At 35.4% G+C, this 19,920-nt stretch overlaps 1 protein-coding gene across 1 annotated transcript in view; it reads left to right on the top strand.

Annotated features, from left to right (window-relative positions):
- Positions 1–19,920, top strand: part of LOC135219776 (basement membrane-specific heparan sulfate proteoglycan core protein-like) — a gene marked incomplete in the record, with an annotated part of 1,285,796 nt that overhangs the window by 1,036,423 nt on the left and 229,453 nt on the right. The window contains 1 exon segment of the mRNA XM_064256828.1: positions 68–155. Coding sequence (XP_064112898.1) covers positions 68–155 — 88 coding nt within the window.

The raw sequence follows: 19,920 nt of genomic DNA on the forward strand, positions 1-19,920 counted from the left end.
AGTAACAGAGCAAACTTCTACCACTTCATAAACCAAGAAATTCTAGCCAGTCCATGAAATATTACAGATCCAGTCTTCAGACAGTGGTGTTTACATTTGCACAGCATCAGATGGCTACATTGTATTTACACAGAATGCTACGCTGAGAGTACAAGGTAAGTTAAAATTTTAGATTTCTATTGGTATTGTGTGTGCTCATACAATGTATGTACCTACAGTATTTGTGTTGGTAGATGTTCAAAATTTGATGCTGTTACAAAACTACTCTTGTTTGGGCTTGTATACCAGGTATGATTAATTCATTATACTTCAAAAACATTTTTGATACATACCATCCTAAATTATTTCCCAAAATGTTTGGAATTATTGTTATACTCATTATGAACGGCTTTATGTTCATATACAATATGTAGACTGTAACTTACTTATGCCAGTTATAGTGGGAGCGATAATTCCCATTATTATAACTTTGTAGTAAAGCTCGGAAACTTTGTAGTAAAGCTCAGATGATTATATACAATAATTCTGTGATTTTTGTAGAACACATTTTTTAACTTTTACAGTTGAATTATTTTACCCTTTTAACATACAAGTTGGGATTATTACATAAATCTTTTGATTCACATAGAACACAGTTGTAACTCATTTGTATTTGTATGCCTACGAGGTGTTGTCAGCAGTATAACTGCATAGTATGTATATATCTTTTTAAGATTACATGAACTTATGGATAGAGCCCACTGCTGGACTTCCAGGAAATAAGTAACTGAACAGAAGTATATGGGTATTTATCAGTAAAAGGACTGATTTGTTTTGAAAAATTTCAATGCACTTCTAAGGCTTTTTGTTAGGTAAATTAAAGTGAAAAGGATTTTTATCATGCTTGCTCTGGTTTTATTGGTATTCAAGCATATTCATACACTACAGGTAATATGTATAGCATTTTATGAGATAATGAGATACATTAAACTCAGATTTGATATATTGAGAACTTCTTAGAGTTTTATTGTTTGTGAAGAAAACTGAAGTTTATATTGTGCTTTAAAAACATCAGTAATATGTAAGGAACAAAGAATATAAGTAAGATTCCTTCAATAACACCAGCGAAAAGGGATAAAATGATTGCCTAGTACCTATACCTTGTACTGTAAATGTTTTGCAATTTCTGATAAAAGATGTTTATGGTATTCCAAATCATTCCACAAGTTTATTGATTAAAATTGGTTATAAAATATTTTACTTTTATTGTTAACAAGATTGTTATTTGCTGGAGAAAAATAGTCATAGAATTCTTGGAACAGACTTTGCTCCTAAAGATTTCAAGATAAGTAATTTTAGTTTTGAAATTAAAAAAATAAGTTTAAACTTAATTTATCTGTTTGATTGGGGTTTGTTTAGTTTCTTTGGACATAGAAGGTAAGTGTTAACATTTATTACCTTGATAATGCTGGTGGATTGCATGTAGCACTATGGCAGGAAGAAGATTGTTCATGAGTGATTAAGTGTGATTTTATACAGTAGTTTCTGACTTGTTAGTTGCTTAAGAGTTTTGAGTTAAAACAGACTTTCCATGAAATTATAAAGGCTCATGTTCACATGGAATTCTTTGCTTATTATTTTTTACCATTGTTTACCACCCTTACCCGCACTTAATATGAAAATAGCTGTTATTAAAACACACAGTTCTAGTAGGTATAGTCAGCACATTTTTAATAATTTAAATTTTACTTAGTCACCTTTTCACTTTATTTTTGTGCTAAACCAGATGATGAGGCAATTTGCATTTTACCATGGCTTTTAAAAAAAACATGTAAACTTTATAATCTCACACGAATTGTAATAGAATAGCTTTTTGTAACTGCACGGATAAAAATGAGCAATCTGAAGTCACTAAGACTGTTAGCATTTAGTTTGCCCAGAAAATGTTGGAGGAAGTGTACCAATACATTTGTGTGATTAAGTTCACATTTTCCCTACCATTATATTCATCTGTGCACAAGCCTATTCTCTCTGCTTTTTTGTATGTATGTTTATTCTGGAATTTAAAATCACTTCCAACCTGCACTTCTTAGTTCTATCTACATGATTTTGATGGTATTTTAAAATCATTCTTTGAGATTTCAATAAGTTTTGTAAGATTCAGTCATTTTTTAACTTAAAGGATTTAATTGAGCCAGGTATTGTAATTGAATATCTCATATCTGCTCTTTTTTTAGGATTGCATATGTAATATTGTACATATTAGCTTCCTTTTTGCATTTATTACAGATACTTCCTTAAATCTAGTCATGATGTATGCTTTATGAGGTGCTACTCAAGTGCTTGCAAATTATCAATTTAAAAAGATTATTCCTAACTCCTCACTCCTACTACTGCAATAAAAAGCTCAGAGGATTTCATTATAAAAGAGAATTTTGTTTTAACTGCATCATCAAAGTAAATCCCTTAGGGCATAAATAGAATAACACTAGTAGAGTTTTTCATGATTCTGTATATCCCTGGAAGTTCTCAAGTGTGGCTCTGTTGAGTGGTTCCTTTGAGTGTGCATAGATGTCTTTCATTATCACAGAATATTGCTCTGGCAGCCAGGAAGCCATTTTGTGGAAGACAGAAAAGTCACAGAGATGGTGAATTAAAAAGAAAAGTCATGAATGATTTTTTAAAGGCTTAAACTACCAAACAAGAAATGTGTGCACAGGCACATTGATGTATTTGAGAACCCACAACTCTCAACTTCCATTTGCTTAACAGCTCCCCCTGTGGTTTTTACATTTGTTTCCTGAGTAAAATTCTGACCGGGAGAGGGCTTAGCTCTTGTAAAATTGAAGATATCTGGGCAGAATTTTAATTATTGTTCAATGTAGTCTTGAATTTGGGAAAATCTTATATGTATGCAATATACACACAAATGAAAACTTCTTCAGGGACTGGAAAATAGGCTTCAAATACTTGGTATAGTTATGCTTCCTGTACTTTTGCATGGTTGCATTCCCTTCATTTTAGCAGTAGTATTTTACTGAACTAGAGCATATATTTTGCTCTATTCCCTTGCTAATAACTTCACCAATGCAAGTGTAAGTAATTGTATAAAGGTGAAATAAAAATCTATTTGGTTTGAAGTACAACAATGGGATATTCATTGCCAGCCACAAACATTTATATCTCTTTCAATTCATTGGATATTTAGCAGCATACTGACCTGCTTTCCTTACATAACAGATAGGTAAGATACCTTTTCTGTTGTCATGACAACAGTAATTTTCTTATACTTAACACTGAGTACGTACCTTAGCTTAATCTTAGCCTGATTTTACTGTATTGTCACTTCATGTGACTAGTTCTTTGATAAGCTTCCAAAAAGTTTAATGTCTATTTTTATATTTACGTATATGGCATGTCCCACTTCATCTCATGCCATGCAAGCCATAATTATGACTTGCATTTTGATCTTTTGTCTAAATATTAAAGTTTAATGTGCCAGTAATGTATTAGGAACTATGGCCACCTTAAATCTCTCTCTCTCTCTCACATAATTTATAGAGAATAAAACAGTATTGTCTTTGCAATGTCTGAAAGTCCTATTGGATACCTTTATAAATTGTGATAATCAAGAATATAAACAGGTGTCTTATACCCATTCCAAATCTTAGTCAGGATTACATCCTAAAAACGCCTCAGAAAATATTGGTAAATCATATAGTATAGCCAAATTTTGTGTTCAGTACAGCAACTCTAATTCTATCACATCATAAAACAATGCAACCATGACATATTTGCTTTTGTAATCATGAAAATTTCACTTTTCAGATTAGACCAGTTTTCCATATTCTTTATTGCTCTGAACTACCTAAGATATTCTGCTCTATGTTTAAAAGAATAATATTGCTTTTAAAAAAGAAATGATTTCTTGATGACTTTATGTAGACAGATTACAGGTGGAACTCAGAGAAGTAAATATCGTTTTTTTATTAATGGAGTTATATTATATTGTAGTGTAAATACAATCATGAAGCTAAGGAGCAAAATACATTCAGTTTTGTTAGACTGGTGTGATAACAATATGTATTCTACTTAGACACATTCAAGTGAGCTTATGTAAATAACATGTTTTAGGCATTCAAGTCTCCAATTTAATGTTCTTGCCTGTGTAACGTTTTGCAAATATTTTTAGATAAGACTTTTGATTGAGGCAGTTAGCAAATAATTCATGCAGCTTCAGTTCCGTCCTTTGTCACGATGGGGCCCTTTTCTTATGGTAGATTGTAATTTGCTTTGCTAGTTTTGCCTAGGCTAGCTTAGGTGTGAAAAATATAGATTGCCATTTTTATGTAGGTAGTATAAGATGATGTTCAGCCAAAGAGCATTAAAATAGCCTTCACTAGATTTTAGATGAAATGTGTTATAATTTTTTTCCAGTAAATTTCTATGTAGGCAGAAGTTTTTTATGCTGGCAAATACAATAAAAATATTTTTTCTACAAGGGAATACTTGTTTATCAACCTTGTTTGTTTTTATGGGCATGCAAACCAAAGCCTTTCATGTTGTGGGAACAAGGGTATATTATAGTGGATATTGGGGATGAGTTAGGGAATACCTTCTCTCTACCCACACTGTCCAGTCTCTCTTTTGCAACCAACATCGGCAGTGGACTTATTATTCTTCTCTCCTGTGTGCATCCATTGGACTTGAATAAAAAGCTAGCTGCTTTTTTTTTTACTTTAAGATTGTTTGGTTTCTGTTTCTTGTTTTTCATTAGCATCATCAATGTGTTGCTTGTCTCAATTGAGGGATGCTGCCAGAGCCTTATAGAGTTTTCCTTCCCCTGGCTTCCATTTTATCAACTCCTTATAGAGTTTTTTCACCTGCCCCAGAGAGTCCTGTTCATGTCCTTTCTTTAGGACACAAAACTGCTGCTGGTATTGTTCTTTCAGCAATTCCTTTGTTTTCTGATGAAGGTTTTGATAATGCTAGAGCGTGCAAGATGTCAATTCTTCACTATTTATAAAATATCTGACATGCAGTGGATATTCCAGGTAGTCTGTCATTAACAGATTTTCTTGATGACTTGACAAGAGAGATAAAGTATTTATCTCCAAAGCTGGGACCTCAGATGACAACTGTTGCTGATGTGTCTGCAGCTCCCAAGTCTTTGTCTTGATAGTAGGTCTTTTTGTAGCTGATCCTCCAGTGGTATCTTCTGCATCATTTGTTCTAGCCTCTACCAAACTGTTGGTGTAGAAGGCAAGCTTAGCTCAGGAAGGGGGTGGGAGCTACATAGTCGTCGTTCCTCCTCTTCATCTTTGTCATTGTCATCTCCCTTGTAATTGTCTCCTGGTGTTCTTCTTCCTCCCCATCCACAGACTCTTCTCCATTGCAAAGGTGGAAAAAGTGAAAAAAAAAACCAGGAAGGGAAGCCTAAAGCCTCATGTAAGAAGTCAAGATGGCCTTCTCACATATGTTCCTCTACCACAAAGACAAGTGTGGGTAGGAGATCAAATGGTGGTTGCTGTACCTTTGGGAGGGCTGTGTCTCTTCTGCATACCTTTTTGACAAGAGAACTACCCCCTCCTCATCCCCCTATGGTAGCTTGGGCAAACATTAGGATAAGTATGTGGATTTTGGTAGCCCAGTGCATAGTCAGTCTGTGGGGACAAGTGCATGTGATGGCTTAGGACAACTCTGCCTCTCATACCCTAAGGAGTTGCATGGGGATGAGCATGCACAACCTGTCTGATCTGTGTGTGCAAGGTCTCCAGGCCATAGGCACTCAATCAGAGGGTAAGGTGCTAACTTGCTCTTTGTTGAGTGTGTATATTGGAACAGACACCATCTCAAACAGGGTGTCCAAGTTCTCAGGACCATGTAAACACAACTACGTATTCTCATTCAGGGGAGAGATCTAATTGCTTCCACTCCTTGTGTTCATGGTTCACCATGGGTGCTTAGAGACAGGGTGAAAAAGATGGTAAATAGACTTGTTCTTCCATTTGTCTTCTTATTTGGTGGCTACTGAGACTAAATACAGTGGCAGTGGTGGGGGGGTCAAGGTCTGAACTTCATTTGGACAGCAACTCTCCTGAATCTCTTCTGCCTTATGTGGCAAAAAGCTTGGAGTGAGTAAAGATTAAGTCTGGCATGACTCCCTTGGTGCCTAGTTAGGGTACAGCTCATGCTTCGGGGGAGCCAGTGGGTCCTGAAGTTCCTTACCTTCTGCAGCTCTTGCAAGGCCAAACTGGAACAGCATTTCGGAAACATTATTGTGGTTATTTGTAAGTGGGAAAGTGACCTTGGCTTCATACCTGCCCAATCTTGCCATTGGGGCTGTGGTGGGTGGGGGGTTGGGGCGACAGTTTGAGATGCTCCCTTCAGTTAGGTTGCCTGAGGTTTACAGTTTTTATTTTTGGTGTTCTGTAGATGAACAACCAATCTGTGGACCAGGTAGTTCCATCACCTCTTACAGATTAAGCAAACTTTCCCCTAATGTTTTCATGTCAGGAGAGGTATTGTATGCCGGAGGACACAGAAGCTACTCCGCTCCAATTGGACCCCTCAGTTTGCTACACATAGGGGGTTAGTGCCGTCATTGCACCTCATTTGGTGCAATGTAGACATTACTTAAGGTTCTTTGCAGCATCCCTTCAGTCCCTAGCTGCAACTACTTTCAATCCTTATACTGTACCTGCGTTCATATTCTCTTTCTTCCATCTTACTGTCCACCCTCTCTTAACAATTGTTTCATAGTGCAACTGCAAGGTTTTCCTCTTATTATACCTTTGTAACCTTTTACTGCCAATTTCCTTTTCAGTGCTGAATGGCCTTAGTTGCCCTAGTGCTTGGCATAATGCCAAAAATCTATATTAATCAAATGAACTGATGAACAATCTCTCATTCGGGAGGTCCCATCAGGAGGGCTTTCATTTTCTGCTCTGAAGTTCACTGCTTTGAAGTCTGTTTCCATGGCTTCTCTGCAAACTGTCTTTGATTGAAGATATTAACAGACTTTGGTGTCAAATGTCTTGTCTTATGATGAGAAGACATTGTTGATTTTGTTGTCTGGAGGAAAGATCCTGACCTTTTTAGCACACCATTGTTCCAACCAGTGTGCTAATTTTCTCCTGTAAAAGATACATTAGGTTTTTACCTCTCTTTTCTAGGCCAGTTTCTCAGGAGAGTAGCATTTCTCCAACGAGTAGTTCAGAGATTCGTTTTTTTCTCTTTTCCTTCCTAGAAGTACCAGTGAAATAGTGATTGAGCTTAGGAGGTCATATCTCAGGATTTTTTTTATCATCAACCATGCAATTGCCATCAAATTAGTCTCAGAGGCTCTGATGAATGGAACTAAGTTTACTTTGAAACACCTCAAAATATTTCTGTAATGTTCACATTGTTTATTCATCATATGTTTATTTTTCTTTCCCATCATCATTGTTTTCTTATCTTGATGATTACATAGATTCTTCCATTTCTGTATTTCTTAAGTGTCTTTCTGGTCTTCAGTATGTATAACCTTCTATGTCTTTGTCAACCATATCAGCAAATCCTTCTCTGCTGACTTCCCTTACTTCACAGAATTTTCTAAATTGACCAATCAATCTGAAGGAAGCCTCTAAAGTCATTTACAACTTCACTCCATAAAGGCTTTGAAGCTACCATCTCCCAGTGTGTTGTTGTAAGCTACTATGGTGGCACTGTCCCTTCATCTGTTGGAGGGACAGTGCTACCATAGTGGCTTACAACAACAAACTAGGAGAAATGGTAGCTTTGAAGCCTGTATGGAGTGAAGTTGTAAATGACTTTAGAGGCTTCCTTGAGATTGATTGATCACTTTAGGAGGTAGATGCTGATGTTGGTTGCGTGGTTGTCAGTGGCATGTAGAAATGGGAGAAGTCTCACTAGAAGAACTGACTCAAGTAGTATCTTTGATGCAATTGTAGTAATTGCAATGAATCAATAATTCCCAAGGTCAGCTGCATCCTTTAGCTTGCTTTTGATTAATGGTACTAAGTGAATTTAGAGTAGGGAGTCTGGAGAAACTGGTGGATTATGCATGCATTGAATAGGACAGCCAGCAAAATGTAAATTATTGGGTGGCAAAACTTGAAAGTTTCTACAGGAAGACTATTGCAGCCAAGTGATTTATTATTGTTTAAGTTGTTTGTGGCAATGCTGATTTTACCTGGTGTAGTATGATGGGCGAAATAAAATTGAATGTTATCAGCAAGTAGGTTATTTACTCTCCTTCAGGAGTCTTGATCCTTTTTACAATTCAGGATAGTCCTGAAATGATTGCCACACATTCCTGCAATAGCCTCATTGCCAACGGCTTCGCCTACTCTCTGTGATAGCTATTTAATTTATGAATTTTGGGATTGGATGTCATTCCAAAGATAAAGGTAATCACCAGATTCTAATTTTTTAGACATTGCATCTGATCTTTGTCGCTTTTCCTACAGTCTGCAGTGCATAGGAGCAAGTTTAAACTGTGTTCTTGCCTGTCCCATTTGCAAAGTAAAGGTAAAAGGTCCTTCCCTCGGACTACCATTTTGCCTCCACAGTAAAAACATTTCTTGTGTGTGTATACAGATCTTTAATCAAGTCATTCCAGCTAGGTATGTTACAATAGTTATCTTGATGAAATCTAAAGGTATCCCTTCTGGAGGCAAGCATAATGGATATTATATTCAAATAGAATTCTTTCAGATCTCTCCGGTGTTGGTCATTTCTACATTTCGGGTTAGTGCAAAGTAAGGTGTCTGCCGGTTGAACTGTTGACCGCAACCTATTTTCCACAGGCATTCTAAAGGATCTGGTTTTCTGATGCTTTTAAAGCCCCAGTTAATAGCAGGTAGGCAACCATTTGGGAGTTCATGGTAGGGAGGGATGAGGAGTTGCATCGATGAGACAGAAAGCTCTGAGATGATGCCTTTGAAGTTTTTGCAGAACATGTTAAGGAGAGGAGTGTTCTGCATGAGAGCAAAAATATTCCATGAAATTGTACCTAATGTATCCATGGCTACTCATGAAGTTGGGAAATTAATTAGTCAATCATTTGGGTAGATGGGGGGTTGGTCAGCAGCGGTGGGCAGTCACTTGCAGTGGAGTTTGCCGGTCACTTTCAGTAGAAGATGGGCCTGCTTACATTCGTTGTATGGGGTGTCAGTAAGTACCCCTGAGGGTTGTTGATCCCAGATTAGATTACTATGTCTTGAGACTTATATTAGGATCAAAATTCTCGCCTTTTAAGAACATCAAGGTGTTGAAATCTGTAGGCAATCCTGTAAGCCACTTTATGTTTAATAATGCATGGAAGATCATGAAGAATAAGAGGGTTGGAGCCCATGAGAAATTTGATTCTCTCTTCTATGGCATCGAGCTTATCCAGTGAATGCAAATGTGACTCACAATGTGACATTTCTTCTCAGGTTTTGGGTGAGATAATTCACAATTATGAGGGTTTGATCCAGCTGGCAATCGAGAAGCTCTTTTTCTTTTTTGCTGGCTTGTGTCTGGAGCTGCCAATCTCATAATGATCATTATATTATCATCATCCACACTTGGGAGTTGGGGGGAGAGATAGGGTTGGTAGACTCACAAGACTGGAGATCTTGACTGAGGATCTATCTTCCACTGGAGGCACTGGGGAGGGAGGGGAGGTTGAGAATCCATTGGTCCCCTCCAATGGGTTTATGGGTGATTTGGGTACTTCATCCATACAAGAGAGGGCGTTTCCTATTTGGAAGTGTGGTGGCTTGTTGTAAGACTGTCAAATGATTTATAAATTCCTTTGATTGCATCCCTAATCAGTGAAAGATAGTATTCGCTTCTCAGTTTTATGACTCAAATGACTCCTGTAGTCCCATGATCACATCCTAGATCAATGAAAGATTGGTTTTTGTTTCCTCAGTTTTTTCTGAGAGGAACTTTTGTGCTTGGAGGATATTTTCTGATGTATTGTACACTGCAGGAAGGGTTAGATCAGCAGGTCCCTTTGGGGGTATGGTGAAAGGGTCATCAAAGTAGATTTTCACTGAGCAGGCCCTTATGATATTTTTTTGGGAGAGGATAAGTTTTTTGCCAATCGCTCCTGAAGAATGGATTTTGGTACCAGGTCTTTGTATTATTTATATGCAAGATTAATTTCCTTATGAGAGAAGGCTGCATGGACAGATTATATAACAGACTTTACAACAGAACAGTTCAATTGGTACTTTATAAAGTAAAGACAGTTTTTCTCAAGCTTGGAATTTGTGTGTGAGGCACAGGTATTGTTATGTACCAGGGTCACTGGTGCAACAGTTGGAGGTTGGCCAGATGACATTTTTGTGGTAAAGGGGGCCCAAGCACTAACCCATACACAGCACTGTTTTATCCATTTACCAGGGCCAATATCTCGAGTAGCTGTATCTTGAAAGAGTTTGAAGGTACTGATTGGAGGAGAATGTAAATTAATATATACAGACAGTGGACACCCACCTAGTTGCAGTTCAGGATTCGAAGCTTCACCTATTTGTGGATGTTTCAGTGAAGCTTATCTCCAAGTTATTCGGGGAAAATTTTATACATAATTCGCAAATTTTTTTTCATCAAGCATTATTCACTAATTACTGTATTTTCACATAAATTTTTTGATACAAAAATTATTTAAAAATTTTAAAATAATATTAATATAAACACAGCAGAGTATCAATAGAGTACATTTTTTAAATTCATACTTAAATACATACATGTATTTCATAACTCGGAGAGAGAAAGAGAGAATTATGAAAGCCTGGGGAAAGAGACAGATTTTTCAGCCTTGCCTTGGTGATTAAATAGTTTTCTCTCCCACTCTGTAGAGGAGGGGACCTCTTATATTAATGTGAACCCTCCCCAGCTCATTAGCCACTTAGAAATTATATTGAAATATATTAAATGGATATGAAAATTATATTGAAAGTGATATTGAAATATTAGAATATTACTACTGTAAAGTGTTTTAAGATGATAGTTTAAGGTGGACATGTCTGCTGTTTTATTCCAGTTAGTAGGAGGGAAAGTCGCTTATGGATCCTCCTTTCTGAGCTGAGACCTTTATGGGTGGAGTTTTTAAATATCCACTGTGAAAATTACTCGCCCAACATTGCTAGATACATAGTGCAAAACAACTAACTTAATATATCTGGCAATACATACCAGTTTGTATGGAAGATATGGTTAGATTATATCCATACTGACAGCCAAGTCAGGAATTTTAGAGAAACAATTTTGACTTATCTTATCCCTTTTGAAGTCAAACGCAAAGATCCACTGTCAGAAAGCTTCAATTACAGTCGACCCTTGCTATTCACAGACTCATGATTGGAGGACTCGCCTATTCTTGGGTTTGTCTATGGTCCATATACATATACCAATTATTCACTGAAAATTCGCCATTTCACGGTATTTTTCACTGAGAAATTTTAAAAAATTACTGTATTATCATATCATTTTACGGGACTAAATGCACTTATTGTAATAAAACTATTAAACTACTCTGATAGAATTATTATTTTTAAGAGGTCTTTTGTAATTTTACTATCAAAATAGACAGTTCTAACCATTTTTAGAGAGGTTTTAAGTATTCACTAATTTTATTCGCATGCAGGTGTAATACCCATCCCCTGTGAATATGGGAGTCTACTCTACTGGGTTCTTGAACAAGCTGCTTACATTTCAATCAGCCCCTCAACTCAGTGGACCCGATACAACCACAGCTCACAAGCTATAGTAGATTAACTTGATTGCATTAGCATCAGGAACTTGTCTTAGCAAACTGGGCTATCTTAGATGGGGAAAATACATCACGCAAACGGCTGACAATCAGTTATTATTGTTTTCTAGCCAAGAATGAGATTCCTTTAAGAAGGAAATCTATTCTAAGTAAACTAGATTTAGCAGACAAAACATTATGCCCAGTTCAAGTACTTAAGGGGACCGTCCGCTATGGCGGATGACATGTCAACTTGATAAAATAAAAAATTGAGTTATTATTTGTATCTATGAAGAAACATGCTGTGCAAGCTTTCCAGAAGTTTCAGCCAAATATTTTTACAAATAATGAAGATATAGCGGTTTTTAAATGATGACGTCATCGTAACTGCCTTGTCTGTATGACTGAGTTTGACAGGATCGTTTTTGCGTGTTTATTTTTGCTTATATACAGTAATTTTTTCAGATTTTTTTCTAAATTCTCATACATCTGGTAGCAATGAAAGGTAGTGTGAGTGAGAGGCGAGCTGCTCAGAGCGGTTATTTATAGGCAAGACAGAGAATGACTCAGTTACGCCACAGACGTCAAAGGACTTGCACACACTTACGCACTTGCGTTTGGTTACTAGCTATTTACGTTGGTTTTATAACTTCTTATTGAACTTATAGCAATGCCGAAGTTACCAAAGATCAAGAAAGCTACTCAGCAACTAAGGCTAGCAAAATTAGCGAAGGCCAGGAGTGTGCTGAAAGAAAAACACGAAAATTCATTATCAGTTCCCTCATTGTCTCATGTCACGCCGTCAACATCATTGTTCGTGTCACGCTTAGGGTATTAATACCACTTTTAGGGGGAGGACCAGGATCCTTGATGTAGAAATCAACAATAAAAGTACAAATAAAGTAATTATAATAATGTTGTTTTGACTTTTATAAGAAAAAAGCAAAAATTTACATAGCAAATCTTTGGGAGCTCATAACTCAAAAACATACTTATTCGCATGTTGGTAGCCATTACTCGGTTATTTATTATCCAAATTTAGAGAGAAAGATATCATTGGAAAGAGGAATAAAAATCCTATAATTCCTTGTGAGCCAATTTTTTCTTTCTTTTTTTTATGATTTTTGTGAGTGTCTAGACAAAAAGAATTTTAAAAATTCATAAAAAAAATAAAAAATCAAAATTCTATTCACACAGGATTATTCCGTATATAAAGTAGTTTTTATGGTATGATTTTCAATACAACTGATGTCATATTAGCAGAGAAATCGCTACCTAATTTTTTTTTTTAATATAATTTTTGCTAATAAAACTAAAAGTTTTTGCTCAAATGACTTGAAATTTTTGTATGATGAAGGTATTATATATATTTAAAACATATTTGGAAATTATGTATTTTGTATAATAAAAAAAAAAAATACACAACATAGCGGACGGTCCCCTTAAGGTTTACCTAGAGGTCATGTCAGACATTTTAAAACATCCATTTTTTTTCTTACACTCTAGCAACACTATTGCCATGAGCTCGAACAAATTTGACTACACTGTGTATTGGTAGGTTGCATGGATAGTCTTGATCCATATGCACTACAGCAGCAAACCACGGGTCTTCTTAACCCTTAAACGCCGAAGCGGTAAAAAAAAAAATGTCTCCTGTGTGCCGGAGGTGTTTCAGAGCGAGCGCGAAAGCGGAAAAAATATTTTTTTCAAAAAATCACAGCGCGCTTAGTTTTCAAGATTAAGAGTTCATTTTTGGCTCCTTTTTTTGTCATTGGCTGAAGTTTAGTATGCAACCATCAGAAATGAAAAAAATTATCATTATCATATATAAATAATGAGATATATGATAGCGCAAAAACGAAATTTCATATATAATTGTATTCAAATCGCGCTGTGCGCAAAACTGTTAAAGGTAACAAGTTACTTTTTTTTCGTTGTAATGTACACTAAATTGCAATCATTTTGGTATATAACACATTGTAAAACGATCAAAGCAACACAGAGAAAATATTATCACAAAATAATGCATGAATTCGTAACGCGCGGACGTAAACAAATATTTTTTTTTATTTTTTTTTCAAAAATTCACCATAATTCTAAATATTGTCCTAGAGACTTCCAATTACTTTCAAAATGAAGACAAATGATTGAATACTACTATACTGTAAGAGTATTAGCTTACAATTGCAGTTTTCGACCATATCTGACGAGTTAAAGTTGACCGAATGTTGAATTTTGTTATATATATATTGTTTATATGCAATTATTTCGGAAATAAGAAAAGCTACAACCTTCAAATATTTTTCGTTTTATTCTACATGAAATTGCGCACATTTTCATATATAAAACTCTATGAAATGCCTAATATGAAACGGAGCAAATATTCCGAGAATGGTACGTACGTATTTCGGAGATTTGTGGCGGAGAATCCGTGCGCGGAGGGAAGGAAAGATTTTTTTTAAATTCACCATAAATCTAAATATTTTGCTAGAGACTTCGAATTTGTTTCAAGATGAAGATAAATGACTGAATATTACTAGACTGTAAGAGTTTTAGCTTACAATTGCGTTTTTCGACCATTTCGGTAGAGTCAAAGTTGACCGAACGTGGTTTTTTTTCTATTTATCGTGATTTATATGCAAATATTTCAAAAATGAGAAAAGCTACAACCTTCAATTATTTTTTGTTGTATTCTACATGAAATTGCGCACATTTTCATATATAAAACTTTATGTAACGGCTAATTTAAAATGGTGCAAACATTACCACAATCGCACGTATGATTTTTTCGGAAGAGTTACCGCGCGGACGTAAAGAAAATGTTATTTTTTTCATAAATTCACCATAAATCGAAATATTGTGCTAGAGACTTCCAATTTGTTGCAAAATGAAGGTAAATGCTTGAATATTACTAGAATATAAGCGTTTTAGCTTACAATTGCGTTTTTCGACCATTTCGGTAGAGTCAAAGTTGACCGAAAGTTGAAATTTTGGCAATTATCGTTATTTATATGAAAATATCTCAAAACTGATAAAAGCTACAACCATGGGTTGTTTTTAGTTGTATTGTGCATGAAATTGCGCACATTTCCATATATAAAACTTTATGTAACGGCTAATTTTAAAATGGTGCAAACATTACCACAATCGCATGTATGATTTTTTTCGGAAGAGTTACCGCGCGGACGTAAGGAAAAAAGTTTTTTCAAAAATTCACCATAAATCAAAATATTGTGCTAGAGACTTCCAATTAGTTGCAAAATTAAGGTAAATGATTGAATATTACTAGAATATAAGCGTTTTAGCTTACAATTGCGTTTTTCGACCATTTCGGTAGAGTCAAAGTTGACCGAAGGTTGAAATTTTGGCAATTATCGTTATTTATATGAAAATATCTCAAAACTGATAAAAGCTACAATCATGAGTATTTTATTGTTGTATTTTACATAAAAATGCGCACATTTTCATATATAATACTTCATGTAACGGCTAATTTACAATGGTACAAAAATTATGTCAAAGTGACGAAATAATTTCCGAGATGTGTCACAGATACTTTTTAGTGCGGCAAGAAAGAAATTCGTGCTTGCGCGCCTGCGTATCGATTGTAAACAAAACAACACCTTGATCCGTGAACTCCCAGCATCCCCCAAGGCGCGTGATTCAAGAGTTTTCGGCTGGTAGGCCTAAAAGTATTTATCCGCGAATTTTTAAAAAAACTTTTGTATGTCGATGTAAAATACGTCCAGTCGGCACCCGAGAGACAAAAAATGTCGACGTAAAATACGTCCAGTCGGCGTTTAAGGGTTAACAGGCATGCTTAGGGAAGTCACCACAGAACTTCACCTTAAAAACATAAGTTTTCACTTAGTTTCTTGTTCTTTGCTACCAAACCTAAAGGTATCTGGAATAAAGATAGCGCCTTGAAACTTGTGGCTTGATTGTGACCAAAAATGTTTTTGGATTGTTGGTATTAAAATTCTGGAGCTTTTTGTCACTTGTCAGTTTCTTTGTAGAGCCCCTTGAGCCCTTGAGGACAAGACAGTGACTATGCTATCAAAAAACAAGTTTTGACATAGGAAAAACCTATTTTTGGTAGTCGCTGTTGAAACCTCAAAACCCTCCCACTTCCTTGACGAAAAGACATGGGAACTGCTTAAGGGACCATCCTGCATTGCCCGACAAAGTAATGGTTTCATGGTCCATGTTTGGTTGTATGTAAACATATATTAAACGAGTTTTTAGGACCAAATGATACTCTTTCAAACAAATGAAACAAACTGCTAACAGGCAACTACCTACCCTCATTTTGTGGCAGAATCTCTCTAGGCATTAGCTGAAATGCAAGCTAGGCAAATGAATCCCTGTAGATACAAAAATATACTTTTTATTTCCCAAATTAGCTAACATTAAAATGGAATAAAATCAATTAATAAAAATGGAATAAAAAGAATTAACACTGACCCAAAATAACTGTTAAACTGTCGTTTCCTCTCTAAATCATTTTTAAGTAAGCACCCCATCTTATTATGTCTGACCAACCACAACATTTTAATAAGTCAGTAAATAAGTCTTAGAGAATTCATTTTTCTGTATGGTGAATTTGAACCCATCTGAAATAAAGAGACCACAATTATTACATCACTTTACTCATGAAAGTTAATAAAAAAGAATGTGTACCGCACCACACTTCTCTTTCTCCCACATATTTATTATCACTTCAAAGGTTAACTTTTTCAAAGTTCTTTCTTATGTTACCTTATTCGATGAGTCTGCAACACCTCTCAACACCTCTTCCAGGCGTGTTCTGCACCCTCTCACAAGTAATCAATGAGTGTCCTCTCTCAACCCTTATTTCTCATAACCAAAGCCATATATCGTCTGCTACGAACACACATGCAATGCAGACACGCCCTGTGTGGCACCCAGCAAACACGGGTGCTCCATGTCCAAGGCATGTGATTTCCGAGGCGTCACTAACCTCAGATTGCATTGGTCATCTTTCCTGGCTGTTTCGCCAAATCCTGTTTTAGTTTTTCAATGATTAGGAAAATATAGTAAATTAGGTAAGATTTTAACACAATTCTGTGGAATTCCCAGTCTTTTTCTGGTAGATAAGTGGGAGAGGGGTGTAGCCCTCATTGTCAATCATTTTGACACTGATGCAATGATGTAAAGGGTGCTGTTAAACAGCCTCTCTCTCTCTCTCTCTCTCTCTCTCTCTCTCTCTCTCTCTCTCTCTCTCTCTCTCTCTCTCTCTCTCTCTCTCTCTCTCAGATATGAATTACTGTATCATAAATAAAAATACAAAACAAACAAACTGTATGAGAGAAAATTGCTGTACTTGAATATAGGGGTAACTTGATTAGTTTTCACACATAGTTGTAAGATGGCTTTGAAATGATATTATAGTGTTTTAGGGTGATAATTTAAAGTATATTTGGTGTTTTAACTATGAAAATAGGCAGTTATAACTGTTTTTAGAGGGCTCTCTCTCTCTCTCTCTCTCTCTCTCTCTCTCTCTCTCTCTCTCTCTCTCTCTCTCTCTCTCTCTCTCTCTCTCTCCTAATGAAATACATATTAATGTTTCTATTCTGACTCGCTTCAAAATAAGTAGAGCATTTCAAATCACAAGGAACCATATAGCCTAAAGTGAACTGAAATTCTATCTAACATTTAACACATTGCATTGCATTGTGTATAGTATTATAATGAATCTATGAATGATATGAAGTTCCAGTGAACCCCTGTATTTGTGGACTCATGTATTCGCGGATTTCTCTGGAACATATATGTATCCCCATTATATGCAGAAAATTTGCCTAGTCACGGTCTTGAGTTGTAACTAACAAAACAGGGAGTTATAAACATTTTTATAAGGGTTTCAACTATTCGCGGATTCTAGCTATTCGTGGGGCGTCTGGTAACATCCCCCACGAATATGGGGGAACACTACTATTAATGCAAATGGTGGAATTGTTATTCCTAGCCTGAATTGTCTCTGGTATTTTGTTATTTTCATCTAAAGAACACCACAAGAAAATTCTCCTAATTCTTATATATGCATATCTCCTAAAGGAATTTCCCCAAATGAACTATATCTTAATAGGACTGCTCACTCGTGGCCATTACTAACCTACACCAAACTGTTCAACTAACCATCGAATCAACAAACAACCAACGACTGTTATTTAAACACTGTTACATGTTTACTTACAATCTAATACATGAAATAAACAAACAACAGTTTTCACCACTAAATACAATTACAACAAAACATAATATCCTCTTTTCACACAATACGCATTTCCTTTACGTAAATGAGGAAAATATACAAAACTACAGTACAACTTGTGGCAAAGTACAATCTCTCTTGTCGAAGTTTCGACAGTATCATAAATAGAATGACTAAAATGAACTGTATGAGAGAAAATGGCTGTGCCTGAATATATGGATGACTTGATTAGTTTTCACACGTAGTTGTAAACCATTTATTTTTAAGTGTAATGTTGTAAGAGGACTTTGAAATTATAGTGAAGTGTTGTAGGATAACAATTTAACGTATATTTGGTGTTTGAATAATTAAATTAGGCAGTTACAATCGTGTTTAGATGGGTCATTTATGTTTGAACTGTTAAAATAGGCAATCATAAGTGTTTTTAGAGGAGGGTGTTAAGTATTCATAGATTTTAGCTAGTCACAGGTGATTGTAGTCCCTAACCCCTGGAATACTAGGAGCCGATTGTATCTGCAATTACACAACACTATTCTGCTTATATATCAGGCATTATATAGACTCACTAGTAACGTGTTGCCATCTGTGCGAGGTACCAGCATTAAGGGTGGTGAAAAAACCTCCCTATTTTTGGTAAAAAGAAAAATCCTCCCTTTTTTTGGTAAAAAAAAAAAATGTGAGAGACCTCCAACATGTTGGCTTTAGACACACACACACACACACACACACACACACACACACACACACACACACACACACACTCTCATTATTTTTGCTGGGAATGAAAGGTAGATGTGATTCTTGCTTTTATTCTTCTCTTAGTTGTGCAGACTAGATTGTGGTCATTGTCACCGTGATTATTATCAATAAGTAAAATATTTATTATTACTATTCCTTTTTTATAGAAATAATTATAGTTGATGTCTTGATTTATGTAATTTTGAAAACAATATATAGTATACTATAACTCACTTGAATCTGTTACGTTGTATACTATATGCATTTATTTAGTTTGCTGTTGTACCTATTTCACACAAATGTACTTTGTACCATTTCACATATGGTTATATGGGACAACTGTATGTATATTAGATCATCCTAAAAAAGTGATGAAAATTAGTAGAACAGGCAAGGCAATTTTACAACACATGTGATTCTTATATTGTCATATTTATGGAGGAGTTATTCAGTTTCCTACATTATTCTTCTGTAGTCCAGAATACCCTGAGCCAATAGTAATATTAACCATAATATGTATCTTGATGGTCGTTTATATGGAGCACTTTACTTGTGTGGAAGAGGAAATATATATTAGTCTATTAAAGTAGAGGATACTTTGTAATGCTTCATACTCAGATTGCTACAGACTTAGGCATATCTGTCTAAGATCCTGGTACAGTTTGATTGTTTTTATTTTAGTGGTGCAATTTGATTTTGCTGATACTATACAATATGCTAAACAACTGTAGCAGTAATTTAAATTCTTTATGCTAATACAGCTGTGTACTGTATTGCTTTTCTTTTGAAGTTTGTGGTGTCAGTCTTAAGCCACTTTTATTCATTATAAGCTTTGCATTAAAGTTGTCTATGATATAATGATTCAAGTCCTTAACTAGTATGGAAGTAATTTTACTCCTGTAGGACAAATTATGAATTATATTTTTTTCTTTATACTGCTGTTTTTATATATATATATATATATATATCTATATATATATATTTATATATTAATATATTATTTATATATGGTAACATGTTTTCAAAATATACTAGATATACTACCATGGATAACATAAATTTCCAATGGTGTGCCTTACTACAGGTTTCTTGAGTTGACTATGCAATATTTAGATTTATTCTCTTGTGTACATTTCTTCAGTGCTCAAGTAACTACAGCAGTACATAGGTACCCATTGTATTAGAATTTTCAGCCTAATTGTCAAGTTACTCACCAAAG

Source organism: Macrobrachium nipponense, chromosome 1, assembly GCF_015104395.2.
Source record: "Macrobrachium nipponense isolate FS-2020 chromosome 1, ASM1510439v2, whole genome shotgun sequence".
Taxonomy (NCBI): Eukaryota; Metazoa; Arthropoda; class Malacostraca; order Decapoda; family Palaemonidae; genus Macrobrachium; species Macrobrachium nipponense.